At 40.3% G+C, this 23,787-nt stretch overlaps 1 protein-coding gene across 2 annotated transcripts in view; it reads left to right on the top strand.

The window, feature by feature from the left end:
- Positions 1-23,787, top strand: part of LOC107386713 (glutaredoxin domain-containing cysteine-rich protein 2) — a 76,062-nt gene that overhangs the window by 39,598 nt on the left and 12,677 nt on the right. Inside the window, exons 1-3 of one of the 2 annotated variants that reach the window (XM_070555797.1) lie at positions 22,060-22,195; positions 22,393-22,544; positions 22,935-23,118. In XM_070555797.1, coding sequence (XP_070411898.1) covers positions 22,488-22,544; positions 22,935-23,118 — 241 coding nt within the window. In that variant the 5' untranslated portion in view covers positions 22,060-22,195; positions 22,393-22,487. Of the gene's footprint in view, positions 1-22,059; positions 22,196-22,392; positions 22,545-22,934; positions 23,119-23,787 lie in introns of those variants that run through there. The other variant, XM_070555796.1, reaches the window with a different exon arrangement.

Raw genomic sequence — 23,787 nt, 5'->3', positions numbered from 1 at the left:
CACTTGCATTATTTAATTACTTTGCATCACATCTGTTAATTAACATGCTAGTTAACATATTAATTAACCCTTAATAATTATTAAAGTAATCATTTAATATGGTTGTGTATAAGTAACAGCTAACTAATGCATCTCCTACCCTGTTCTTTGGATGTTACTAAGATGGGCATTAATAAAAAATTGTTCATTTCTTACTAATGCTGTACTGTGTTTGTCATCAGGAAGCCCTTATCTAACCCTAAGTAAGATAAAAACCTTGATCCCTTTTGGAAACACTTTCTAAATGCTTAATAGACTCTTAAGAATTACTTGAGCATAATTAATCATTACTGAATGAAGTTTGGACCCTTATTTTAAAGTGTAAACATTTATCCATTTATAAACACTTTCTGAATGCTTAATAGATGCCCAAGTATTACTTATCCATAATTAATCATTACTGAATGAATTTTTAACCCTTAGGTTCAGTAACATACATTAGTTAACTGCTTAATAATGCATTAAATAATATCTTTGGTAATGCTATATAATGCATAAAAGCAGTTGTTAACACTTTACTTAATGGTTTATTAATGCTTAATAATGCACTAACTAACGTTAATAAAGGGACCCTTATTGTAAAGTGTTACCTGTGCTTTTAGTCTTGAACACAATAAGAGCTGTAATTCTAGTTTACACTCAGTGATGATGTCATCATTTAATGATTTATAAATTCATCCTATTGTCTTTAAAAGCTCCATCTTGAACTTTCTGTTAACTGGACTTACTTCACTAAATACGTAAGCACGTTAAGGATCACTCATGTTCAATTCTACAAATGAATAGTCAAATTTCATTGTGAATTTTTATAAAAAAAATTGAGACTTAAATTTTACTTCTTCTAGATTAAAGCTTTTTAAAAGCCTTTTCTTTCACCATTACATGGAATCTACCATCTGGCACAACGATTTAGAAGAATAAATTATGTTTATGTATTTGGCAGATGCTTTTGACTAAATCAAAACAGCTTTTGAAAAATCTAAAACATGTTTTTTCTGTTGTTTAAAGGTCAAGCCAGAACATTTCATTTGCAGGAGCAGCCTTATTATGGTTTTGGAACCAGAGTCTGAACGTCCCACCTCCAAACCCACACAACCATTTGTTTACATAAAGAGGGGGAGGGATTTTTTTTCTGCAGTCAGCCACTTCATTTGGTTGGCCTTGACTTTCAGGTTCCAGATGGATGTCTAGTGAATAAAAATATGATTAGACCATGAACCTTCTTTTCTGATTTACTTGTCCTTAATTTAAATATTTTTGCCTCAGCACAAGGAAGTCTCAAGTTCTGCATTCTCTTTTGGATAAATATTTATTTAGTTGGAAAGAAAGATTAATTAAGAAAATGTATCTGGAGTAGTGTGGTTAACACCTTCCTGATAGAAACAGGTACAGCAAATAAGCATACTTTTTAAATGACAAATTACATCATGAAAAGACGTTTAAAATTATTTTGAGTCATAGTTGTCAGTGACTGTTTTCTAAAAACAAACTTCACTTGGTTTTGTTGATACATTTGCAGTTGTCTCTAGTATAAATGAATGCCTTATGGGTCAGTCGCTGTGGGGAAAAAAGCTCTTGCACTCCTGTTTCAGGAAAAAAAAGGTTAGCCAGAAAAGTGGGCAGCAGGAAACAGCAGGATTTGATGTCTTATTTCCTGATATCCTGACATCTCGACTCTGATTGGCTAATGGCAACACAACTCTACCACTGATTCTGTTCTCGTTGCAACGTTGATGTTTTATCTCCACAAATCACACAAGCCTGAAGGTTTTCTGCTATGTTGTAGAGATGCTAATGCTAGTGGTTAGCTTCTACTTGCATGACACACTCTTCTCTCTCCTGGATGCAACTTTTCCCATCGCGAGCCAAGATGGGCGAGTCCACCAATGCTAATTTTCTGTGTAGCGTAGATCTGACTGGCTTTTCTAACCCAAGCGTTATCACGTCTATGTTCTATAACGGCTAATGCAGGAATTAGGGGTAGGAGACTATTTTCACATTCAGCCTGGATGTTAAACTCAGAGTGACTGATCATTTTTTAAAAATAACAGGTAAAAATGATTTTTCTGTGATCATGCCCTTTAAGAAGTTGTATACTCCAGTAACATTCCTGTTTGGACCAGACAGCTTGGACCTATTAAGACCGTGACATGGTGCTGATGAAGGTGTCCTTCCTCTGGTACTTTATTAGTGGGTCGTTTTTGTGATTGTACTGAGATATGTGGATGTTGGTCCAACCGTTTTCTATCTTAAAATTGCTTTTTAACAAGTTTTTCAATGCTGTTCACCAAACTTGTCAGTGTTTTTAATCTTGTGACTAATAGCTGTTTAGAATACATATTGATATATCTGGCCTTGTCAGACAGCACGTCTTGCTTCACTGCCCATGACAAATGTAGCTAAATAGAGAGACTGTGGGACCAAAGCGCTTGAGGTTTATTTTCCGCTGAGGACGACCATGTCAGAAATATGGATTTTTGCAGCGTTAGAGTAAGGCAGTTTAGACTAATGTTTCCAGGAACTGCTGCTGTTATTCTGCCACCATTTATTAAGGAAAACCACGTTTTCTCACTCAGCAAGGAAGAGCTTGCTACAAGTTAGCCGACAAAATAAGAAATAATGGAAATAAGGGGTCGGGGCAGATGAGGAGGGAAAGCTTCTGCTAAATAGTTTCCATGTATAGGTAGATAAGATAAGATAAGATAAGACAAGATAAGATAAGATAAGATAAGATAAGATAAGATAAGACAAGATAAGATAAGATAAGATAAGATAAGATAAGATAAGATAAGATAAGATAAGATAAGATAAGATAAGATAAGATAAGTGCGTTACCACAGCTCAGGACAGATAGCAAAGAAGTACAAAAGTAACCAAGAAAGCAAAAATTAAATATGACAAGACACTATATACAACAGTAGTTCCTATGTAGCATTATGGGTAGGGTGTTGTGAAACAACATGGAAATAATAGTACATAAAAAGTATCAGCTGTTCTGCTACAACTACAATTTACTGTCCAAGTGGAAGCTATCTGTAAATGCAGGCTGAATATGAACAAATACATGTATCAGGTGCATTATGCATGGAGCGTTGACTGTAGAGTTTAAGTGGCTGGGTGACTCATGACATCATAACGTATTATAAATCCTAACTGCTGTCAGAATGACAGATCTACGGAAGCGCTCCTTCCAACAGCGGGGCTGTTTATGCCTCTGATTGAAGAGGCTGCTTTGCACTCCCACCGAGTCGTGCAGCAGGTGACGTGGGTGGTTCATGACGGACGCCAGTGTAGCTAACATCCTCCTCTCACCCACCACCACCACAGACTCCAGAGGGTATCCCAGTATAGAGCTAAACCTCCGCACCTGCTGTCAATCCTACTCCTTTCCCTGTCTGTGCATCCGCACCCCCAACAGACCACTGCATAGAAAAGGTCAGATGCTACCACCTAATAAAAAAAATCCTTAAGAGAGTCCTGCATACTCCAGAGAACCTCAGTCTGCTCAGCAGGTGGAGTTGACTTTGGCCCTTCTTATGCAAGGCAAGGTATTTGTTGACCAGTCCAGTTTATTGTTGAAGTGAACACCCAGGTACTTGAAGGAATCCACTATCTCAAGGTCTTATCCCTGGATGTTCACCATTGTTGTCAGTGGTGACTTCCTCTTGAAGTCCATGACCATCTCCTTCATCTTGCTGGCATTGATCTGAAGAGCATTGGTCTCACACCATCTGACAAAGTCACTGATGACACCCCTGATGACCTGATTGCACAGGTGTACAACAAAATTGACTTTGAAAATAGTCTCCTACACCAATCTCCTGCATTAGCTTCTGATAGACTACAGTGAAACTCTAGGATTAGAAAATCCTGAGAGGCCTACTTCACACTGTCACTTCACATTCATGGACACACCCATCTTTGCTTGTGACGGGGAAGGCTGTTGTTGGTTGTAATGTAATGTTGTGATTAGAAGTGTATATTTATATACTGTAATTAAATAATTTAATTACCTGATCCTGTATATTTATAAAATCTAAATAATCAATCAGAAGTGGTCGTTTTTATCATCAGGGAGTTTACTTCAACACTTTGTATTGACTGAGAGACAAGAAAGAGAGAAAGTTGGGATCGTTTAAGAATCTTTAATTTCTATAATTATAAATTCTTACAATCTACCAGGACTATCTCAATGATGGATGCATATGGATGTAGATGGTTCGGTTTGGTGTGTGTGTGTGTTTTGTTCAGAATCTCTAGGCTGAGTAGCGAATCTGGTTGTTTTGACTAGGCTACCACGAGGCTTCAGAAGCTGATGACATGAGCCGCCATTTGCCGTATTTACGTACCCAGGAAGAGCCTCCCGTGTTAGATCAGGAATTGCCAGGTCTCGGACCTTCAGCGATACTGGAGCTGGTTGAAACAGCGGTCACAGCACACAACGCCCGTCTGAAGGGTCGACTCAGGTAGCATCGGCAGGCGTCAACAAGTTCACTCTTATTTTGAAGGACCGTCGTCTCGTTGGTATAAACAACGGAAAATCTCAAGCTTGACAGATTTCAGCTCAAAGTAGGAAGTCCAGCTGGCCAGTCTGAACTTCTTAATGATGACGACGGAAATCCTTAGGAACTCGGATGTCCTGGAGCTGAGTTTAATACGTAACTGCTGAAAGTTGAACGTAACGTGGAACTGACTTAAAATGGCGTTGCCTTATTTTTATATCTCCCAGTTGTTTGAGAATCTTAGTAAACCAAATTGGACTATTTTCATAAACAAACCAGATTCTGCCCTACCACAGACGAAAGTTCTGATTGGTTGAAAACAATGTGTCATGCGTTTCCATGGTAATGCATATCAGTGTGTCTGGGGCAGCCCTGTTTATTCATTTAAACACATAACTCATGACATCTTTATTTCACAGATCATTCACCTGATTATTAATGATCAACAAATGCTTTGATTAGCTTATCACAAATAAAGTACTTTGATTAATCCATGAAAAGCATTCTTCTTCTGTTCTTCTGTCTCTTCTCGTGGAATGTAAACATACTGAACCAAGCGTCCGACCTTGGCGATGGTACTGTGTGAAGGGGCAGCTGTTAAGGGCAGACCATTATACTTCCTAACGCTACATGGTTTAACGTCCACAAACAGCTGAGAAAGTCTCAACTAGTAGAAGTTAACTGTTAGCATTAGCAACTTTACCACCTGGCAGAAGCTCCTCCAGGCTTGTGTAATTTGTGGAGATAAAGCATTCACATTGCACATCAGTAGTCACATTGCTGTTATCCAGTCCAGAGTGAGATTCCCAATTATCAGGAAATAAGACTCCAAAATCTGCCTTCTAAAGCTCAGCTGTGATGTGGGCAACTTCTAGGTCCTGGAAAAGGTGCACTGGTGTATCCCCCCACCCCCACCCCCACCCCAGTACATCTGACAAGGCATTCTTTCATTCTTTCCCACTAGAGACCACTGCAAATTTATTGATTAAATAAGTATTCAACACAGCAGACTTTAGCAGATTTTGCAGACAAACAACACAAACTATATGAACAGTTAGTTTCTTCTCTGAACTTGAGCACACCCCAGGAACAATAACCCTGAATGTCTTTAAGGAATCTACATTGTTTTGGCCAAAACTTTCCACTACTATAAATCACTCCTAGGGTTGCAACGGCTGTACAGAAAAACAAAGCGGATAGCAGTGGGATGGAGGGAGTGGGTTTTGTGACACTGCAAGGTGATGGTACAATTTGCTTCAGCAGCCAAGGTCGGGAACAAGAAAAATTTTTTGTGCTGAAACCTTTTGTAGATAATGGCATAATCCATCACCTTTGCTCTCTCTCTCTCTCTCTCTCTTTTTACTATATTGGACCATGTTGTCAGGGGCACATCCAGAAAGTGGACAAGACCAAAACCAAAAGCCATAACAGAATTTCAGTTTAGTGATGCTGTTCGCAGTTTTATCCCTGCTGAAGTCCAGTGGTAACTCATCAGTTTAAACCGAAAGTGTTTGTGTCTCTAAACTAAAACACCCCAGTGTTGGTCTTCATTTGGTTTCTCCTGAAATTAGACCAATTTAGAAGACAATGTGCCCTCCGCAAATCTAGTTTATTCTGTCAGAAATAAGGTTTGCTGATGACAAACTACATTTTCGGAATGAGACTGCATTTTTTCACAAAGGAAAGAGCAATAAAACATAATCTGACATGGCACTTTCTATGTGCTTTAGCCAGAGGTCGTGCCAAAATAATGGGTCCTTGTGGGATTCAAAAAAACTCTGTAAAGGTAGAAATTCTGCCCTACTGCACCCTCACTACAGTCATTTTCGATTTGTGTTAAATGTTGATTTTTAAGATCTTTACACAGTTTCCAGCCAGAGTGGTCAGAAAAAAATATACTTTTGTGCTGAAAAAAAAATGATAATGAATCAAAATCGAGGCTGATTTTGAATTATTTCATGTCAAGATCAATTTTTTTAGTAGTCGTCTCTCTTCACTGTCTGTGTTAACTTATCCCTCAGATCAGACTTCCTTGATTTCCTGTAGTGCTGTCGCCTGACCTTCACAGCCTCTCTGCTCACTTCCCAATTTAAATCCACCATTCAAATACTTGTTCTAAAACTTGCTTTTATCCTCACCATGTAGTCAGATGGTTTCGGAGCTCTGTAGTCTGATTCTGACCCGAACCGACCCTCCACGCTCATTTGGTTGTGTTTGTTTGACTTTCTTCTTTACAACAGTGCTTATTATTTTTAGTTTGACATTCTGTCGGGGGAAAGGATGTTGCAGAGTAATTTCTCTGCAAGAGTGAAGAGCAGAAATTAAATGAAAGGAGTTTTTTCTGAGTGCTTCTAGGAAGTCAAGGAGATGGGCTCAAATTTGGGCACGGAGCATTTTGGAAGACAGCAGTGAATGCAAAATAACTGTTATGAGCTGGAATATTGGTGAATTTTTATGTAACACATCTTTGTACCAGCTTAGTGGCCTAGTGGTAGAGTGTCCGCCCTGAGACTGGGAGATCGGGGTTTGATTCCTGGTCGGGTCATACCAAAGACTTTAAAATCGGGACCCAATGCCTCCCTGTTTGACGCTCAGCTTTATGGGGTTAGATTGGGGGGGGGGGTGTAAACCACCAAATAGATCCTGAACGCAGCCACCACTACTCACCGCTGCTCACCGCTCTCCTCTATGGGAATGGGCCAAATGTGATGATGTCTCTGGGACTTTAACTTTACAAGTGTGAAACTAACTTGTAGGAAGAGATAATTCATCTCTGCATAAAAACAAATATTTATCCACCCAACATTTCCTTTACCTGCTTATTCTTGCCCAGGGCCTTCTTTTATCAACCGTGCTTACGAACAAATTTGTGCGTTTTTCGTGCGTGGGAGCAATTTTGCGCATTTTGTGGTATTTACCAATGTGTTAATTTCCATAACCCTGGAACCTGAAATAAACACGCATGACAACAAGGAGAGTTAACGCAGAGGAACCTCCTCCGAGGCTTCCCCACATCACTCCCAATGTGCTCCTAGTTTGTCAGGGGCTTTATTCACAATGGATGGAGGAGAAGGCGGGGCCTTCTCAGGTTACAGAGGTACAATTTTCAGTTGGAAACCCACAATCAACATCCTTGCTCAACCTTTCATGAACAGCAACAGTTGGCAGAAACAGAGATTCATGAAGTGTTAATAACACAAAATGGGCATCTTTTAGGCCTCAAAAAGGTACAATTATAAAAATACCCAACACCTATCACCTTCCCCTCTCCCAGGAATTCCTATTGTGGAAACGGCAAAAGACATATCAATTATCTCACACAAGCTAACATCAAGTGACAATTAACCTACTTGACACGTCTTAGACCCTGTACACACCTAATCAGGTATCCCACAAAACAGATATTTTTCTACAGTTTGGCCTGTCATCCACACAAAAATGTAAATATTTGGCACAAAAAACAATTCTTTCGAAAACTCCAACCAAAATGGAGAGTTGTGAATTCTCCAATGTCAGCATTTTGCATTCTAGAACTTGAACTGGACCTCAGCCCAATCCCAATACTTGTACTTACAGTCTTATGTGAAGTAGAGGAAGTCTTCAGGTGTGTAGTACACAAGTGTGCCAAAAAATTGCCAAATTGGGGCAGGGAGCATTGCATCATCGACTGCAATGCATGCCAGGGTGCTGGTCACTGTGCTACTTAACAAAAAAAAACTTTTATTAACAACTTTAAAACAACCAAACAATTATTTGAAATAAATTTACATTCATGGCTGCTTTGTTTAAAACATTCAGATCATTAATTAATCATCCTAAAATTAACTAATTTCATTTGAAAATATATATTTTCAGAAAAGGCACTTGAGCCTTTTCTCCTGCAGGAATGGATTGTGGGTAATGCCAAGTTGCCCAAGTCCGCATTGATGCATTGAGGCGGAATTGGGCGAAGTGCGGATCAAGGGTGTAAAAGGGACATGATCAACTTCCGCACTTGAGAATCAGGACACCCTACGCAATTGAAAGGTGCAAGTGTGGCAGTGCAAGTATTGGGATTGGGTCAATGAAAATTTTTACCCACCACTAAGTTATTCCAAAGAATGTTTTAAGATGAAGATGCCAAAGAGGGAACTACTGCTACCTACAGGCTTGGCATGCTTATGAATGTGCTTCTCAAAGCTTTTGATTTTTCACTGAAAATGAGGTGATGTGGTTCCAAGTTTTTGTCCTAGATGAGTGGGGGAGGATTTTTGGTTTTACAAAAATCCGTCCACTGGAACATCCAGAACATCAGCACTGCCACCCGCTTTGCCATTATGCAGCCTCAAGTGCCTAAAATGGGGTAAAAAAAAGCTTCCTCTTGATAAAAACAGTCTTCCCCAACACCGAAAACGTGTACACTGCCTAGTCAGATAAAAAGTCGCCACCAAAGAAAAGGTCACGTAATCTAATATTTTGTTGGAGCGCCTTTAGCTTTGATTACAGCAGACTTTTGCTGTGGCATTGTTTCTATAAGCTTCTGCAATGTCATCAGATTTATTTCCATCCAGTGTTGCATTAATGTTTCACCAAGATCTTGCATTGATGATGGTAGAGTCTGACCGCTGAACAAAGCCTTCTCCAGCACATCCCAAAGATTCTCAATGGGGTTAAGGTTTGGACTCTGTGGTGGCCAATTCATGTGTTAAAATGATGTCTCATGCTCCCTGAATCACTCTCTCGATTTGAGCCTGATGAATCCTGGCATTGTCATCTTGGAATATGCCTGTGCCATCAGGGAAGATGGAATAACCTGGTCATTCAGGATATTCAGGTAGTCAGCTGACCTCATTCTTGAAGCACATCCTGTTGCTGAACCTAGACCTGACCAACTGAATCAACCCCAGATCATTACACTGCCCCCATAGGCTTGTGCAGTAGGCACTAGTGAGTGCATCACTTAATCTGCCTCTCTTCTTACCCTGATGCACCCATCACTCTCGAACAGGGCCCATCTGCACTCACCAGACCACATGACCATCTTCTGTAGCTCCAGAGTCCAATCTTTATGCTATCAAATTAAAGCAGTTTTTCCCGTTTGCCTTACTGATTAGTGATTGTCTTACAGCTACACAGCTGTTCAGTCTCAATCCCTTGAGTTCCCTTCACACTGTGTATGTGAAACTGCTCAAACTTTCACTATTAAACATAGCCCTGAGTTCTACTGTTGTTTTTCTTCGATTTGATTTCACCATAAGTTTAAGTGATCACAACCATTCAGGATATTTTCCCAGCCATGTTTCTTCCTCGAAGACGGTGGGTCCCCACAATCCTTCCAGTTGGGGTTAAATAACTTGTTGCCAGCTGAAAGATAATTGCCCTTGCAGTAATTATCCAATAGGAGACTCGTACCTACTTGCTTAATTAAATCCAGGTGGTGACTTTTGGTTAGCCAGGCAGTGAGACTCATGAAGACATGTTGCTGACAGTTTTTACTGTAAAAATTTAAATCCTGGATTTGATGAATGGAGTGTGTTGATTCTTGGACTGGACACTGTAATAGTGTAATACAGTAAGTGAAGTACCTACCTTAAGTTACCACGATTGCATTTCATTTGTGTGCTGGTAAATAAATCCATTGAAATACTGCTTCAATCGATTGTTCCATTCATAAGCATTACATTAATTTTTTTTACGTCTGAAAACTAAACAGTTTAATCTAGTGATGTTGTGACCACAGTTAGCAAAATGAAATGCCCTGTTGTACACTGCTGCCATGCCAAATAATTTATTTTCTAATCTTCATGAGCTCTAAATTAGATTTTTATTTTGCTGTATCATTAATTTTTAACAGCTCTGTTAAAGAACCTTCGATTGTTTGGTTTCTCTTCCACCACATCTTCCCTCATCCTGTAATTTTTTCGTCACAGTGTCATCGTTTATCTGTAGTCTCTAATTATGCAGACAAGCCAGTGCAATTACAGACACGTATGAAGGAGAGTAGTCAATGTAATAACCAGGCCAGGTTAAAAAATAAGACAGCTCTGTTATGTATAGAAATATGACTCGGAGTACTGTATAAATCAGAGGAAAGTGTAGTGGCTGTGTGATACTGAGGGATGGGTGGGGGTAGATGGAGTGGAGCGTAAGGTAGGGTGGAGAAAGTGCGACCTGGGGGATGCGACAGCATGACAAGCGAATCAGGCTTAGAGGGGGAGGAGAGGAGAGAAAGATCAAGGACTGAAAAAAGGAGGAGAGGAGAAATGGATGTTAGAAGTGTTGGGTGGGGGGTGAGGAGAGGAAAAGAATTAGGAGACAGTATCTTCCTCCATGATGTTACACGAGTCTGTTCATCTCAGTGCTGTCAACATTTATCAGTCAACCGCCGAGATGATGAACGGCAGCGCTTTTTCTCAGCGTGTCTAGTGTTTCAAGGACTGACAAGAATGCATAAAGAGGTGGAACTTTCCTTAAATTTACATTTTTACAGCACAGATTTCATTGATTCACTCTTACCATCGTGTGGGCCTACAATTAATTAAACTGATTACTAACTAAGTGATCATTAACTGCTGACCTACTCGCCAACTTTGGCTCATGAGATGGTTCTATTTCTCTTGCAAAAATAAGAAAATGCTGATAAATTACACTCCTTCCGATGCCTGGGTCAGATGTAACACGACTCAGTAAAGGGGTTGCCTTAGTCAATGTTAGATCATGCACATAGCAGCATTCCTGACAGGCTCAAAAAAGACAACACATGTTACTCCTGTCCTAGCCTCCCTACACTGGCTCACTGTGGTTTACCAGGCAAAGTTTAAAGTTCTGTTGTTTGTCTTCCGGGCCCTTCACGGTGCCCTACCATATCTGGCTGGGTTATTACAGATGCATGCCCCTACATGCTCCCTTCGCTCGGCTGATCGGGATTTGCTCATCCTCCCACGAACAAGGTTCAAAACAAGAGGTGATTAGGGCCATTTCGGTCCTTGCTCCAACACTATGGAATGAGCTCCCACTTGCTGTCAAACAGTCCATCACTTCAAGAGTCGATTGAAGACTCATTTTTATCGTTTAGTTTTTATATAATATGGAATTTTAGATTTTTAGTCTTTTATCATATCTGTTTTTTATTGTATCTGTCGTATCATTTTAGTCACTATTTTATGCAGCTTTTAAACTGTCTTTTTGCTCTTTTACTGTTTTTTATGTCATGTTCAGCAGTGGAAGGCATTATACAAAACATTGATCTGATTGATTGATTGATTGATTGATTGATTGATTGATTGATTGGGCATGAGCAATGTGTGATATGGAGACAATGTGCTGCTGAGTGCTTGAATGTGTCTATGTTACAGTTTCATGAACCTGGTGCAGTTTGAGTTGAATTCCTTAAATAGTGGATTATTGTGGTGAAACGTTGCACCAGCAGATATCAGGCTGGGCTACAGAACTGGTAGGGCAGGGTTACATTTTCCTTTTATGTCTTCATTGCCTGACTCGTACTTAATTGTTAGACAAAGAAAAATGAAGATAATTAACCTTTATTCATGTTTATTTTTTCAGTTTTTTGTTAAATGACATAAAAACCTGCTTAGGATTTTTTCTTGAACTCACTATTGCCTTTACACAACATTTTGTCAATTCACCATACATTAATTTAACACAGAAGGGGTTCAGCAGTGTGTGGAAGAGCCATTTACCAGCACAACTACCACTCACCTTCATGCTGGTGTCCTCCTATTCCTTAAAGGTGTGGAACTCTGAAAAAACTTTCTTAAGAATATTTCTGACTATAATTGGTCACTCTGAGTCTTTCATGCAGGCTGAACGTGAAAATAGTCTCCTACACCTACCTCCTGGATTAGCTTCTGATAGAAGATTTGAAAATTGGGACAGATCTACTGTCACTTAACATTCATAGACTCACCCATCTTGACTGACAAGGCTGTTGTTGGTTAATCATCCGGGAAACAGCAGAGTATATTTTGGCTAGTAGAAGCTAACCATTAGCATTAGCAATTTCACCACATGGCAGAAACTCCTTCAGGCCTCTGTTTGTGGCGATAAAATATCAACGTTAAAAGTGAGTGGTAGTCACATTACAAAATTTCCAAATTTCTGGAAATAAGACTTGAAAACCTGCCACCTGAAGCTCAGCTGTGATGTGGCTCACTTCTAGTTCCTGGAAATGGTGCACCAGTAACCCCCCCCCCCACCTTTAAATATGACTTACAAGGCACTCATTCCCACTTACTTGTTATTTTTGAACAAACTTTCATTATTTTCAGTCTACTACCAAATTTCCTTTTTGTGTCTTATGTTGCATCGAAAACTTTGCATTGTTGAGGAATGACTGCTTAGTGGGTCGACAAAATACTTCAATACGTTGATGCGTATGAAGTAAAATGTTATTTCAACAACAGCATAAACACATTTTTTTTATGTGTGTTTTTGTATATCCAGACTTTTTAAAGCAGTTTCATCTTCATTTTTTAATGCTAGCTTAAAGTAAAATAAATTAGAAACCATTTCACGTGCTTTAGTTTATAAATATTAATGAGTTACAGTTTGTCTGATGTTAAAGTTGCCTGAGTTTTTACTTTAGCCCATTTTTGTGTTTCGGTCTTTGAAGCGTACCTGAATTTGTGTGATTAAATCCCAATGACATTTCAAGTGTAATATTAATTTAAAAGAACAACTATTCAAAATGCAGCATGATGCCCGAAGCACAAATATTACTAAGAGCTTTCCAGTTCCTCTACAGGTAAAATAAATGAAAACATGGAAACAATGGTTTAGCAGGTGGGGGGAAAATGACATCCCAGCAGTGGAACCTCAAATGATCCCTGATGAGATGAGATGATTTTTCTATGGTCTAAAACATATCAACTTTTCCTTAAAATGTTTTCTTTTTGGTCGTTTTTCTCTTTGCTTTCATCTTTCTGAGCTTCAGCGTGCATTTTTAAATGAACAGATCTCTCCTGTCATGTTGTATAGTTGCATCCCTTCTTTTGTTCCTTCCTTATTCCTAAATTCTGCACGGATACATTCGAATGATAGCTTCCAGGTTTTATTTTAACCTCCTGCTGGAAAAATATTAAATTTCCTTTCCTTGCATTACTCCCACAGCACATGCTTTTTGTTTTCTGCGTGTGTGTTTGTATGTGAGGGGTGAACTCTTGTTCTGAGCTTATCGTGGTGAATTCAGGAGGAGATGGACAGGCTAAGGAGGGAGAATGTGCAAACAGACAACAAAGCCAACTAAAAGATGGTAAGCGGCTTTCTGTTGTGTGGGAAAGGAAAAAAATGCTGGCAGAACAGGGAAAAGAACACACACACACTTGTATATACAAACACACATGCACAGAAAAAGATTCAGAAGGTACAAAGACACAGCAAATTGCTTCATTTATCTCTCGATTTTCCTGCATTCTTGTTTAGAGCTGCACTGCTGTTTCGCTCTCTTCATGCTGTGATAAAGTGGTCTTGCATTTCACGTCTTTATTTACCCAAAAAAGTATTAAAGGAATCACAAAGAACATGTTAATAAATATAATGAGTCTGACATCCATGGTGTTGCATCCTGCTGAGTTAAATTACACATTTTTTGTTTTGCGTTGTGTTCTGAAAGAAGAATTATGACCCTTTTTCGAGGTTTTAATATTCAGCAGGCTCTGTTGTAATAAAAATGCCTTATATTTTATCATTTCTCCAGACTAATCCTGTCATGTGTGCCAGTGAGATCCCTCAGATCACCACTGGTGGATTTTTTTTTCTGCCACACCATAGCCACAAGGACGTAAACAGTGAGACAGATGGTGAAATGTTCGTCTTTGTTCATTTTGCTCACAAATCAACTAACTCTTCATCACATTACTGTTGTTGCCATGCAAAATAAAATTCAGTCACACAAAGAAATTAGACCAAATTGCACTGTGGGCTCAAACAGAGCACAAAAGGAGCTCTGGCTGCATGAAGCTGGAAAACTTATGACAGGCTGGAGCATTGAGAATGACTGCAGGCTGTCTATGCCATTATTAGCCCAATTATATTGTGGATGTGAGAGGGGCCAAGGAGAGAGAGACTTGGGAAAAATGGTGGGAATGAGCGGCAAAAGTGACACCTCGTGCAATTCAATTGTGAAAAAATTACCTAATCGTAAAGAACATTTCCAGATGCTGTTATAGTCGATAATCTATGACAACAGGGAGTGAAATATCCCACAAAGAATTGAGATTTCTTTATCCAAGTCCATTTTTTCCTCTTTGTGTAAGAACACCATTGACTAAGATTATTTTAATTAGGAGAAAGTTGCATCAGAAACTCAATGTCTTTATTACAGTTTTCTTTTCCCTCCCACTGTCTTTATGGGTGACCCCGCGAAGAAAGTTGACCATTGAGCAGGATTGGTGGTTTATTCCTTGCGGTCCACGTGGCAGGGGTGAGGTGGTGCTCACTCCTCACCCCTGCCACATGGACCCAAGGGATAAACCATCAACCCTGCTCAATAGGCAGCTTTCCTCGTGGAGTCACACCCATTAGGACAGTGGGAGGGTTAATACATACAAATAAGCTAAATACTCAATGAGCTAATTTAGTTCAATTAAAAACATTGCTCTGCCCTGCCATTAAAAACAAACTAATGTGATGATAAATAGACATAAAATATCACTTTCTCTTTAAAATTTTAGCAAGATTTGGTTTATCAGCAGCATTTATCTCCAGCATTTTCTAATTAGTTTTGGACGACATAACTCCAGTCTCTTCACCAGCCAAGATTTCAAATTCCGTTTTGCAACCAAAGCAGAAAGCGTTTAAATATCTGCTGATTTCTTTCTGCAGCTCTCCTTGCATTCGGCTGAGAGTCCCGTGCATCATTTCTGAGAGGGACAGCCTCTCTTTTGTTTCCCCCTGGAGGTGAAATTAGAGTGGATTGGAGAGGATGCTGGAGGAGGAGGAGCCCTTTGTGACATCTCAGACATTCGCTGCTGCACGCAGCTTAAAGTTTCATGGGGGCTTTACTTCATCAGCACACAGCTAATTAAAACAAGATAGAAAAGCAGTCCCATTGAAATATTAATTATTAACTTGACTGTGACTTGCAGCATTTATCTTTTGATAGACACTGTAATTAAGATAATGATGTTTAAATGCATTAGCGGTTCTATTTAAAACACGACTGATGTCAGTTTTGTTGGAATGACAATCTGATTGAATTAGGTTCTAAAAGTTTCTGCTCTCTCATCGCTTTTGGGAAATATGGACAACAGAGGGCAATTTAAAGGTTGTGTAAGCAATTGTCCATTAGCAACAGCTTGCCTTTAGATTTTCAGGCCGCTAAAGCCTCCACATCTTCACCCAAGATCCTCCAGCTCTTCCTGTTAGAACATCAGGGATAATCTAGTTTTCTCAGTGGGTTTGGAGCTTACCCTGTGGTTTCCTCCCAGGTGGGAGAAAGCCCTTCTGAAGAATAGAGACCTTATCAGGTTTCCGAGCCATGAAGTAAAGCTATGTGACCTCCATATAAGGACTCTTCCATTGCTCCAGCTGTGCCTTAAACTCTCCCACTGAATCAGACACAGGGTATATCTGGTAACCACGATGCTGAATGAACAAACATTGCTCCCCACATTCCCAAAGCACTTTTTTTTTTACATGTTTTGAATCATTTGCTTTTTCCAGTTCACAAAGGCAAACGCTGGATTGCAAAACTCTCCAAGTAGCTCAACAATCAGTAACAATAAAAACGTTGCTTGTCTGTGCTTAGGGTGACCAGATCCCAACTTGCCAAATGTGGGACAGAGACTACTCAGTGTGGGACAACGCGAAGTTACAATGAAAAAAAGAAGGTGAGGGAAATAAACATCTGATTCTAATCTCTAAAAAAAATTCTGATCTAATCTAATAATAGTTTCTTAGATTTACTTTTTGCCTCAAATTTTTGAAAATAAGTGATCAAAGCTTCCATTTATGCTCTCATTTTTTCTTCACTGTGCTTTAAGGGGCTCAGCATGTACACAGATATCTGAAACCACAGCACCTTGTCTGTGTTAGAACCTCCATTGTGTTTATCATGGACCTGTCTAATTACTGGTGTAATGATAATAGAGAGTAAATTGCTGTTGCACTTTACCTTCTTCAGGGAGGGGAAACCAGGGAGACAAGAAGGAACTTGTGTAAAGAAAACAAATTTATTAAAACATTAGAAGATAACACAAAACCAAGGCTGGAAATCCTAACAGCAATAAAACTAACACAGCCCATGAAACTCTGCTTCCAGAGAGTCCAGTGTTAGTACAAAATACATCAAGAGGCTAAGGCTCAGTTCTTTTACCTGGCAGCAACAAAAGAAAACCTATCAGTCCTAAGTGTCCAACAGGATGGTACAAAAGGAAGAAAGATGGCGGATGGATTAACTAAAATATTTCCAAAACCTAAAGAGGCTTTCACCTTCTACATAATAATACAGCAACTTAACCACAAAAGACTCTCACACTCAAACAGTGGCCACTGTAGTTCTTTTACTATGAGTAATTACCGAACCTAAAGAGAGACTTATTAAAAGCTAAGGTTTAATTTTCTTTCAAGATGTTCAAAATTCTAAACCCTGAAACCAGTCCAAAGGAAGTCTACTTGGTTACAAGTAGCTCCTAGAGTGAAAGTTCCTCCAGCCTTTCATCCTTTCCAGATCCAGAGAAAATGATTAGTCCAATTGCTTCCACCTGAAGAACCGTAGAGGGATCCACCAGTGATGAGGCTGCCGCTGCTCATTGTGGTTTCCATGGTCACTGGACAACAGCATGGAGGCAGCCATCTTGTATCTGGGTCCAGTGTTGTCACTCCAAAAGAAAACAAAACAATGGGTAGAAAACTACCAAAACAGGGGGCAAAACACCGACTAACAGTTATAATAATACGACCAACCATGGTAAAACCTAACATTGCTTAAGAGCTATTTGTTATTATTATTATTATTATTATTATTATTATTATTATTACTTGTGACCAATAGCTATGATACTCTATGTAAATAGAATATCACCTTGCCTGGTCTTTATTTGATTTAGTCAGAAGATTCTAAGATTCTTTTATTCTGTCATGTTCTGCGGGTGGAGATGGCAGACCATGTGTGGTGGTGGGTTTCAGGAGGCAGAAGAGCAGGCAACGGATGAAAAAATAAAAAATATGTTTAATTGTAGAACAGGAGCGACAGGACAAACGAACATGCACAAAACGACAATGATCCGACGTAGACAGCAACAAGGAGGGAGGTATAAATACACAAGGGAATCAGGAACACATGGGCAGAGTAATGAGGGACAGGTGAACTGTCATGATCCACCCCGGCCTCCCTGACTGTGTCTCTCCTGCCTTGATTACCCTTATTGTTCTCACCTGTCCCTCATTACTCTGCCCATGTGTTCCTGATTCCCTTGTGTATTTATACCTCCCTCCTTGTTGCTGTCTACGTCGGATCATTGTCGTTTCGTGCATGTTCGTTTGTCCTGTCGCTCCTGTTCTACAATTAAACATATTTTTTATTTTTTCATCCGTTGCCTGCTCTTCTGCCTCCTGAAACCCCCCAGACCATGTGTGGAGGTGGAGTGTCACTGCAACCGTCAGCCTCATCTGGAGCAGGTGGTTTTCCCACCCCAATGATGTAGTATGCTATCTAATTCAGTTGTTCAGCTCTTGGTCGAACATGAAGGAGTTTTGATTCCAATTTATCCACAGAAGCAGACCTGTAGGCATTACATCGGTCCATACAGGAAGCAAACCTGCATTTGGATTGTGACACAATGAGGTTTGTCCCGGGGAAGTGTGCCCAGCTGTATAATCACCAAAATAATGATTTCAATCTGCACCACAAAAAGAAATTATTCATAGATCAATATCTACTGTACCTGAGTGATGAAACACTTATTGCATTTGCTGCTGAGGGGAGAGTTTATGAGGATAATGGAATATACATGAACTGTTAATGTGCAGACAGCAAGAGGCAAATGTAATGGCAATTATTTAAGCTAAAAGCAGCAAGAAACCTGGCAGACTAAAAAGCTCTTTCACTGTGATGCACCTAAAACAATTTCTTGCCTGAGTAACCGTACATGCTTGTTCTGAAATCTGATTAAGCCAACTCTCGGTCACTGAAGAGACAACGGGAGGGGTATTTGTCTGCCGCTGGTGCTTGTCCTGTCCCAAAATGGTTTTCCTTTCAAATCATCAAAAAATAATAATAATAAAAATAAATAAATATATACTGTAAATCCTCTAATATTAGCCTATATTTAATTAACTGTCGGGTATCATATTTTGGCCAGTGTCTGAGTTGGCGGAGGTGAATAAAGGCCGGTCTCTTATTGTGGCCAGGTGGAATGTGGTAACAAGCAAGTACGGGGGGCGGTTGTGTCATCCGTCTCACTTTTGATTTGCCAGTGATAGACCACGAAGGTAAGTAACTTTAAACGTGTGGAGATGAAGAGGAGGCGAAAAATTGATATCAAGTTCAAAGAGAACGTGCTGATTATGCTGCAGAACACTCTGGGAAGCAGTAGCAGGGGTTGTATGAACTAGTCACTAGTCTACTTCACCGCTCTATAGTGACTTTTTATGCCTGTCATTGACTAGTCGCTGTCACGTGATAATGACCGGCAAGATGCAGTCCACAGAAAAGACAGCAGCCTGCTGTCAGCAGGTGACAAGCTCCTGCGCGTCGGGAGGCAACGCGCTGTGCCAGAGCGTCGGTACTGACACCCGCCGTAAAACGGACATTTAACCAAATTGTGACGTTTACCCTCTTGCAATTTAACCTTCCCCTCAACCCCATCCTAACCTTAACCAGCTTGTGCATGCAAAGCTCTGCCGGCTGCTGGTTGTGGCTCCCCGGGGCGACCCTCTGTTCCTCTCGAGGGGGGCGGAGGCCTTTCTGGTTGCAGTCTCCTTGGGGTTCCTGTGTCCTGGGGCAGCGCCTGGATCTCTGGGACTTGGAGGTCCTCCCATCTCCTACGCATCTTTGGGGGGCGGATCTGTGGTCCCTCACACTCTCTATTGGATGCTCTCAAAAGTATGGGCTTGGGCACGTTCAACACAAGGCTTTCGTTGCCACTACATGCACAATGGTTTATTATCATGTGATTGTTCAGTTAAACAATGTTGATTTTGTTTTTCACCATCAGATTGACGCGGTGATATCTTGCTCCTAAGTATCAGGCGTGACATTAAAAGCAGATGCTTTGATGTTCCACCTGAGAGTAAATCTGTAAGGCTTGTTACCAGCATTCAGACATCAATTCTGTTTGCTTCACAGCCAGACAGGACACGGTAAAAAAAAAATTGCATTTTTTGTACGGGGTGAGTGAGAGAGAGAGAGAGAGAGAGAGAGAGAGAGAGAGAGAGAGAGAGAGAGAGAGAGAGAGAGAGAGAGAGAGAGAGAGAGAGAGAGAGAGAGAGAGAGAGAGAGAGAGAGAGAGAGAGAGAGAGAGAGAGAGAGAGAGAGAGAGAGAGAGAGAGAGATGATCTGAGTCAGCCACTGTTGGTGCCAGTTGATGGAAACGGTCAGTCTGCCACAGATTTTGGGTCTTTCTTGAGTTACTTACCCTCCCCTCAGCAAGTTGTATTTCAAGATGATTACACACGCACACACACACACACACACACACACACACACACACACACACACACACACACACACACACACACACACACACACACACACACACACACACACACACACACACACACACAAATTACACTAAATGGCCCATGAAAAGCCCTCTGGCTCACAATAGCACACACAGCGAACCCCCAGCTCTTTCCAAACTTCAAAAAGCTGTTTTACTTCCAAATAGCTGACTTTCTTTGCTTTATTTAGATTTAATAATTTCTTTCAAATTAAAGCACATTGTTATTTACTTAAGTCCCCTATTCGTTACCACGGTATTTCTAAATAAAATAGGTGGATGTGCTGTGTTGCATATTGTTTTGGTTAGTAGGCTTCATCTAAAGAGAATTACATGTTGAGTTGTTATTATTTACTTACCTTTTACCCTTACATGTTAGATACAGGCACAATGACATGCTGCAAGTATCGTACTGAGATTTCCTTTCGCCCCATAATAGTGGACCTTATTTCCTGGTTCTTTTATTCCCAGGGGAGGGCTGAACCAGATACACTTTTTTGACATTGTCCCAAATAAACTCCAAAAATTATGAGGATTCATTAGCTTCAGTTAATTTAATTTATGTAGAAAACAGCAGAGAAAATGATAAAAAAAATAAAGACACAGCCAGGAACCCTAAAAGCCATCACATGTTCTAGGCATTCCCAAAAAGATCTCCTGAGCCTCCTCCTACATCATCTTTAAACCCATACACTCAGGCCCACCCACGCCATGAACGAGGCCAATGTGTCAGTTATCAAAAAGCTGCTGGTCTAAAGGTCCCAATGGTCCTAAACTGAAGAAAAAAAAACAGTTGTAGTGACTACTTGATGAGCGCATGGCTGAAAACAACTTATCCAGGGTTGGGTTGCGGAGGCATCAGCCTAAGCAGAGACCCAGACTTCTCTCTCCCCAGCCACTTGGGGCAGCTCCTCCGGAGGATTCCCTGACCAGAGGAGAGACATGGTTCCTCCATCATGTCCTGGGTCTTCCTTCAGGTCTCCTCCTTTTTGGATGTGCCTGGAAAACCTCACCAGAGAGGCATCCAGGAGGCTTTCTAACCAGGCATCCTAACCTGAGCCACCTCAACTTCCTCCTCTTGATGTGGAGAAGCAGCGGATCTACTCCGAGCCCCTCCCTGATAACCAAGCTTGTCACCCTATCTCTAAGGGAGAGCCCAGCCACCTGAAGACTCATTTTAGCCGCTTGTATCCACAATCTCATTCTTTCGGTCACTACCCAATACTCATGACCATAGATGAGGGTTGGAACGTAGATCAACCGGTAAATCCATTCTTCTAGATCAGCTCTCTCTTCACCATGACAGAGCGGTACAACGCAGCACCAATCTGCCTATCGATCCCGTGAACCAGCTTTCCCTCACTTGTGAACAACACCCTGAGATGCTGAAACTCCTCTACTTGGCAACAGACCTGGAGAAGGCATTCCACCCTTTTCCAACTCAAGACCTTAGTCTCAGATTGTCCTTGTTTAAGCAGATATAATTAAAGCCAGAAGCCAAATGAATGCAACACCACTTCAGCATTTTGAAATTACTCCAGTCATCTAACAGAAACTATGCTAGTTTTTTTTTTTTCAAAATTCACACAAAAACTTAAATGAGCAAAGTTACTAGGGTTTAATTTCAGTTGGATGTGATCTTTTTCTGATCTGAAGCTCACTAAATATAGATAATAGTTGATGAATGTAGACTTCTTCAATGTAAGAGCAGCTACATCAAATGTCACATTTGTTTTTCAATATGGATGCACTCGGCTCCCGTCCAGTAACGGTGCCACAAGTATCTAACAACTCCTACGCATACACTTGCACACATTCACAGCTCTTGTATCTCTGTTTCTCTTACCCCCACACACACTTACACACACAGGACTCTGTTGAAATATCTTCTATTTTGGTGATCATAATTATTTGATGACGGGGCTTCTAGTTTCTCTACCACTCTTTTGTACACAAGATCTAGCAGTAAATAATTTAGCACAGAGAGCCAGAAAGGTGGGTCCCTTAAAACAGTGGGTACATTCAAACACTAGAGGCAGGACACACACACACACACACACACACACAAACACAGCTTTTGATTCTATCTTTATCATCCACCTACTCCCAACACACAGTGCCTTTTCATATATTTGTTTCATTGAGGTGAAGATTGATCTAATATTTATCCAGACATTCTTTTCTCACCGCAGGCACCGCCGACTCCAGTTGATGTCATTTTACCTCTGGTGAAGACCTCCGTGGATGGAATAACACTTTTCTTGCATCTCGTCTTCTGTCATCCACCATGGAGGAACTCCAAAGGAAGCTGGACCAACGCTATGAAGGCACCAAGCCCAGAAAGGCAAGTTATTTATGGGATCACTGTCTTTGATCTTTTTTGGTTTAAAAAACTGCCATGCTTAGTAAAACACACACTCAAGTCATTTCGCCTGTAAATCATTTTGATACCCCCCCCCCCCCCCCAAAAAAAAAAAAAAAATTTGCAATTTGATGTTATAGCAAAGTCATATTCTGGTTGATGTTAGTGAGAAAAAAGAAGACAGGTTAGCTTTCATGCCGACATTCTGCAAATATCTGCACACATCCCTCCAGTTAGACCAAACAGAATTTTACGTCATCTTCTATTTTCAGCCATGCAGATAAAGCACTGTTACTGATGATGCATCATTTAAATATAGAAAACCTTCTGAGCAGTACAGTTAAAGGACTCAGTTTCTCCTGAAAACTACAGGTGAGGTTCAAGCTCGCATCGTCCTACAGCGGACGGGTTTTAAAGCACGTATACGAGGACGGCCAGGAGCTGGACAGTCCAGAGGAGAAATACCCTCACAGCTTCATCCACCGGAAAATCCCACCCAGCCACCTTGAGATGGAGCAGCTTTGCAGCTTTGAGGATTCACAGGGAGACCAACAAGGTGTATTTTTTAATTTTTTTTAGTGGACCATGACTGTTTTTTTTATATTTTTTGGGTTAGCTGTTAAGTTGTTACCAAAGAAACAGAAAGGATGTGTGTTTTATTCAGACGGCATATACAACCAAATGCTTTGATATACTTCAAATGATATTTACCCTCAGGTCTCATTAGGGATGTTTTTGTCCATTTGGGCTGTTTTATGTGTTTGTTTGGACGTTATTTTCGCATTGTTTGTGCATATGTAAAAACAACATTTTGTTACAAAACCTCTCTTGAAAAAATTTTGAAAATCAGTTTGGAATTTAGAAAATAAAATAAAATAATAATAATAAAAAAACAAACAAACAAGGGAACACTATTACAAAACTAAATAAAAAACACTACCCTCCTGTGACCAGAGAACAAAACGTCCCATTGACTTCAATTCAAACTGCAGTTTTTGATCCTGTAACATCTATAAAAAATACTCATGCATTCTGTGATATTGCGGCGATGTGGTTTGAATGGAAGTCAATGAGACGTTTTTTGTCCTCGATAGTCATAATATGAGGTGGCTATATCAGTCAGCTTTGACCAGAATTTCTGGTCCCAAACTTGTTTAAAAACTTTTAAAATGATCAGACATCCCAATTTACAACTAATTCTGTACAAAATTCTGCACAGTGTACA

This window comes from Nothobranchius furzeri, chromosome 10, assembly GCF_043380555.1.
Source record: "Nothobranchius furzeri strain GRZ-AD chromosome 10, NfurGRZ-RIMD1, whole genome shotgun sequence".
Classification (NCBI taxonomy): Eukaryota; Metazoa; Chordata; class Actinopteri; order Cyprinodontiformes; family Nothobranchiidae; genus Nothobranchius; species Nothobranchius furzeri.
The sequence above is the reverse complement of the archived record's forward strand: the minus strand, read 5'-3'. Positions and strand labels throughout refer to the sequence as shown.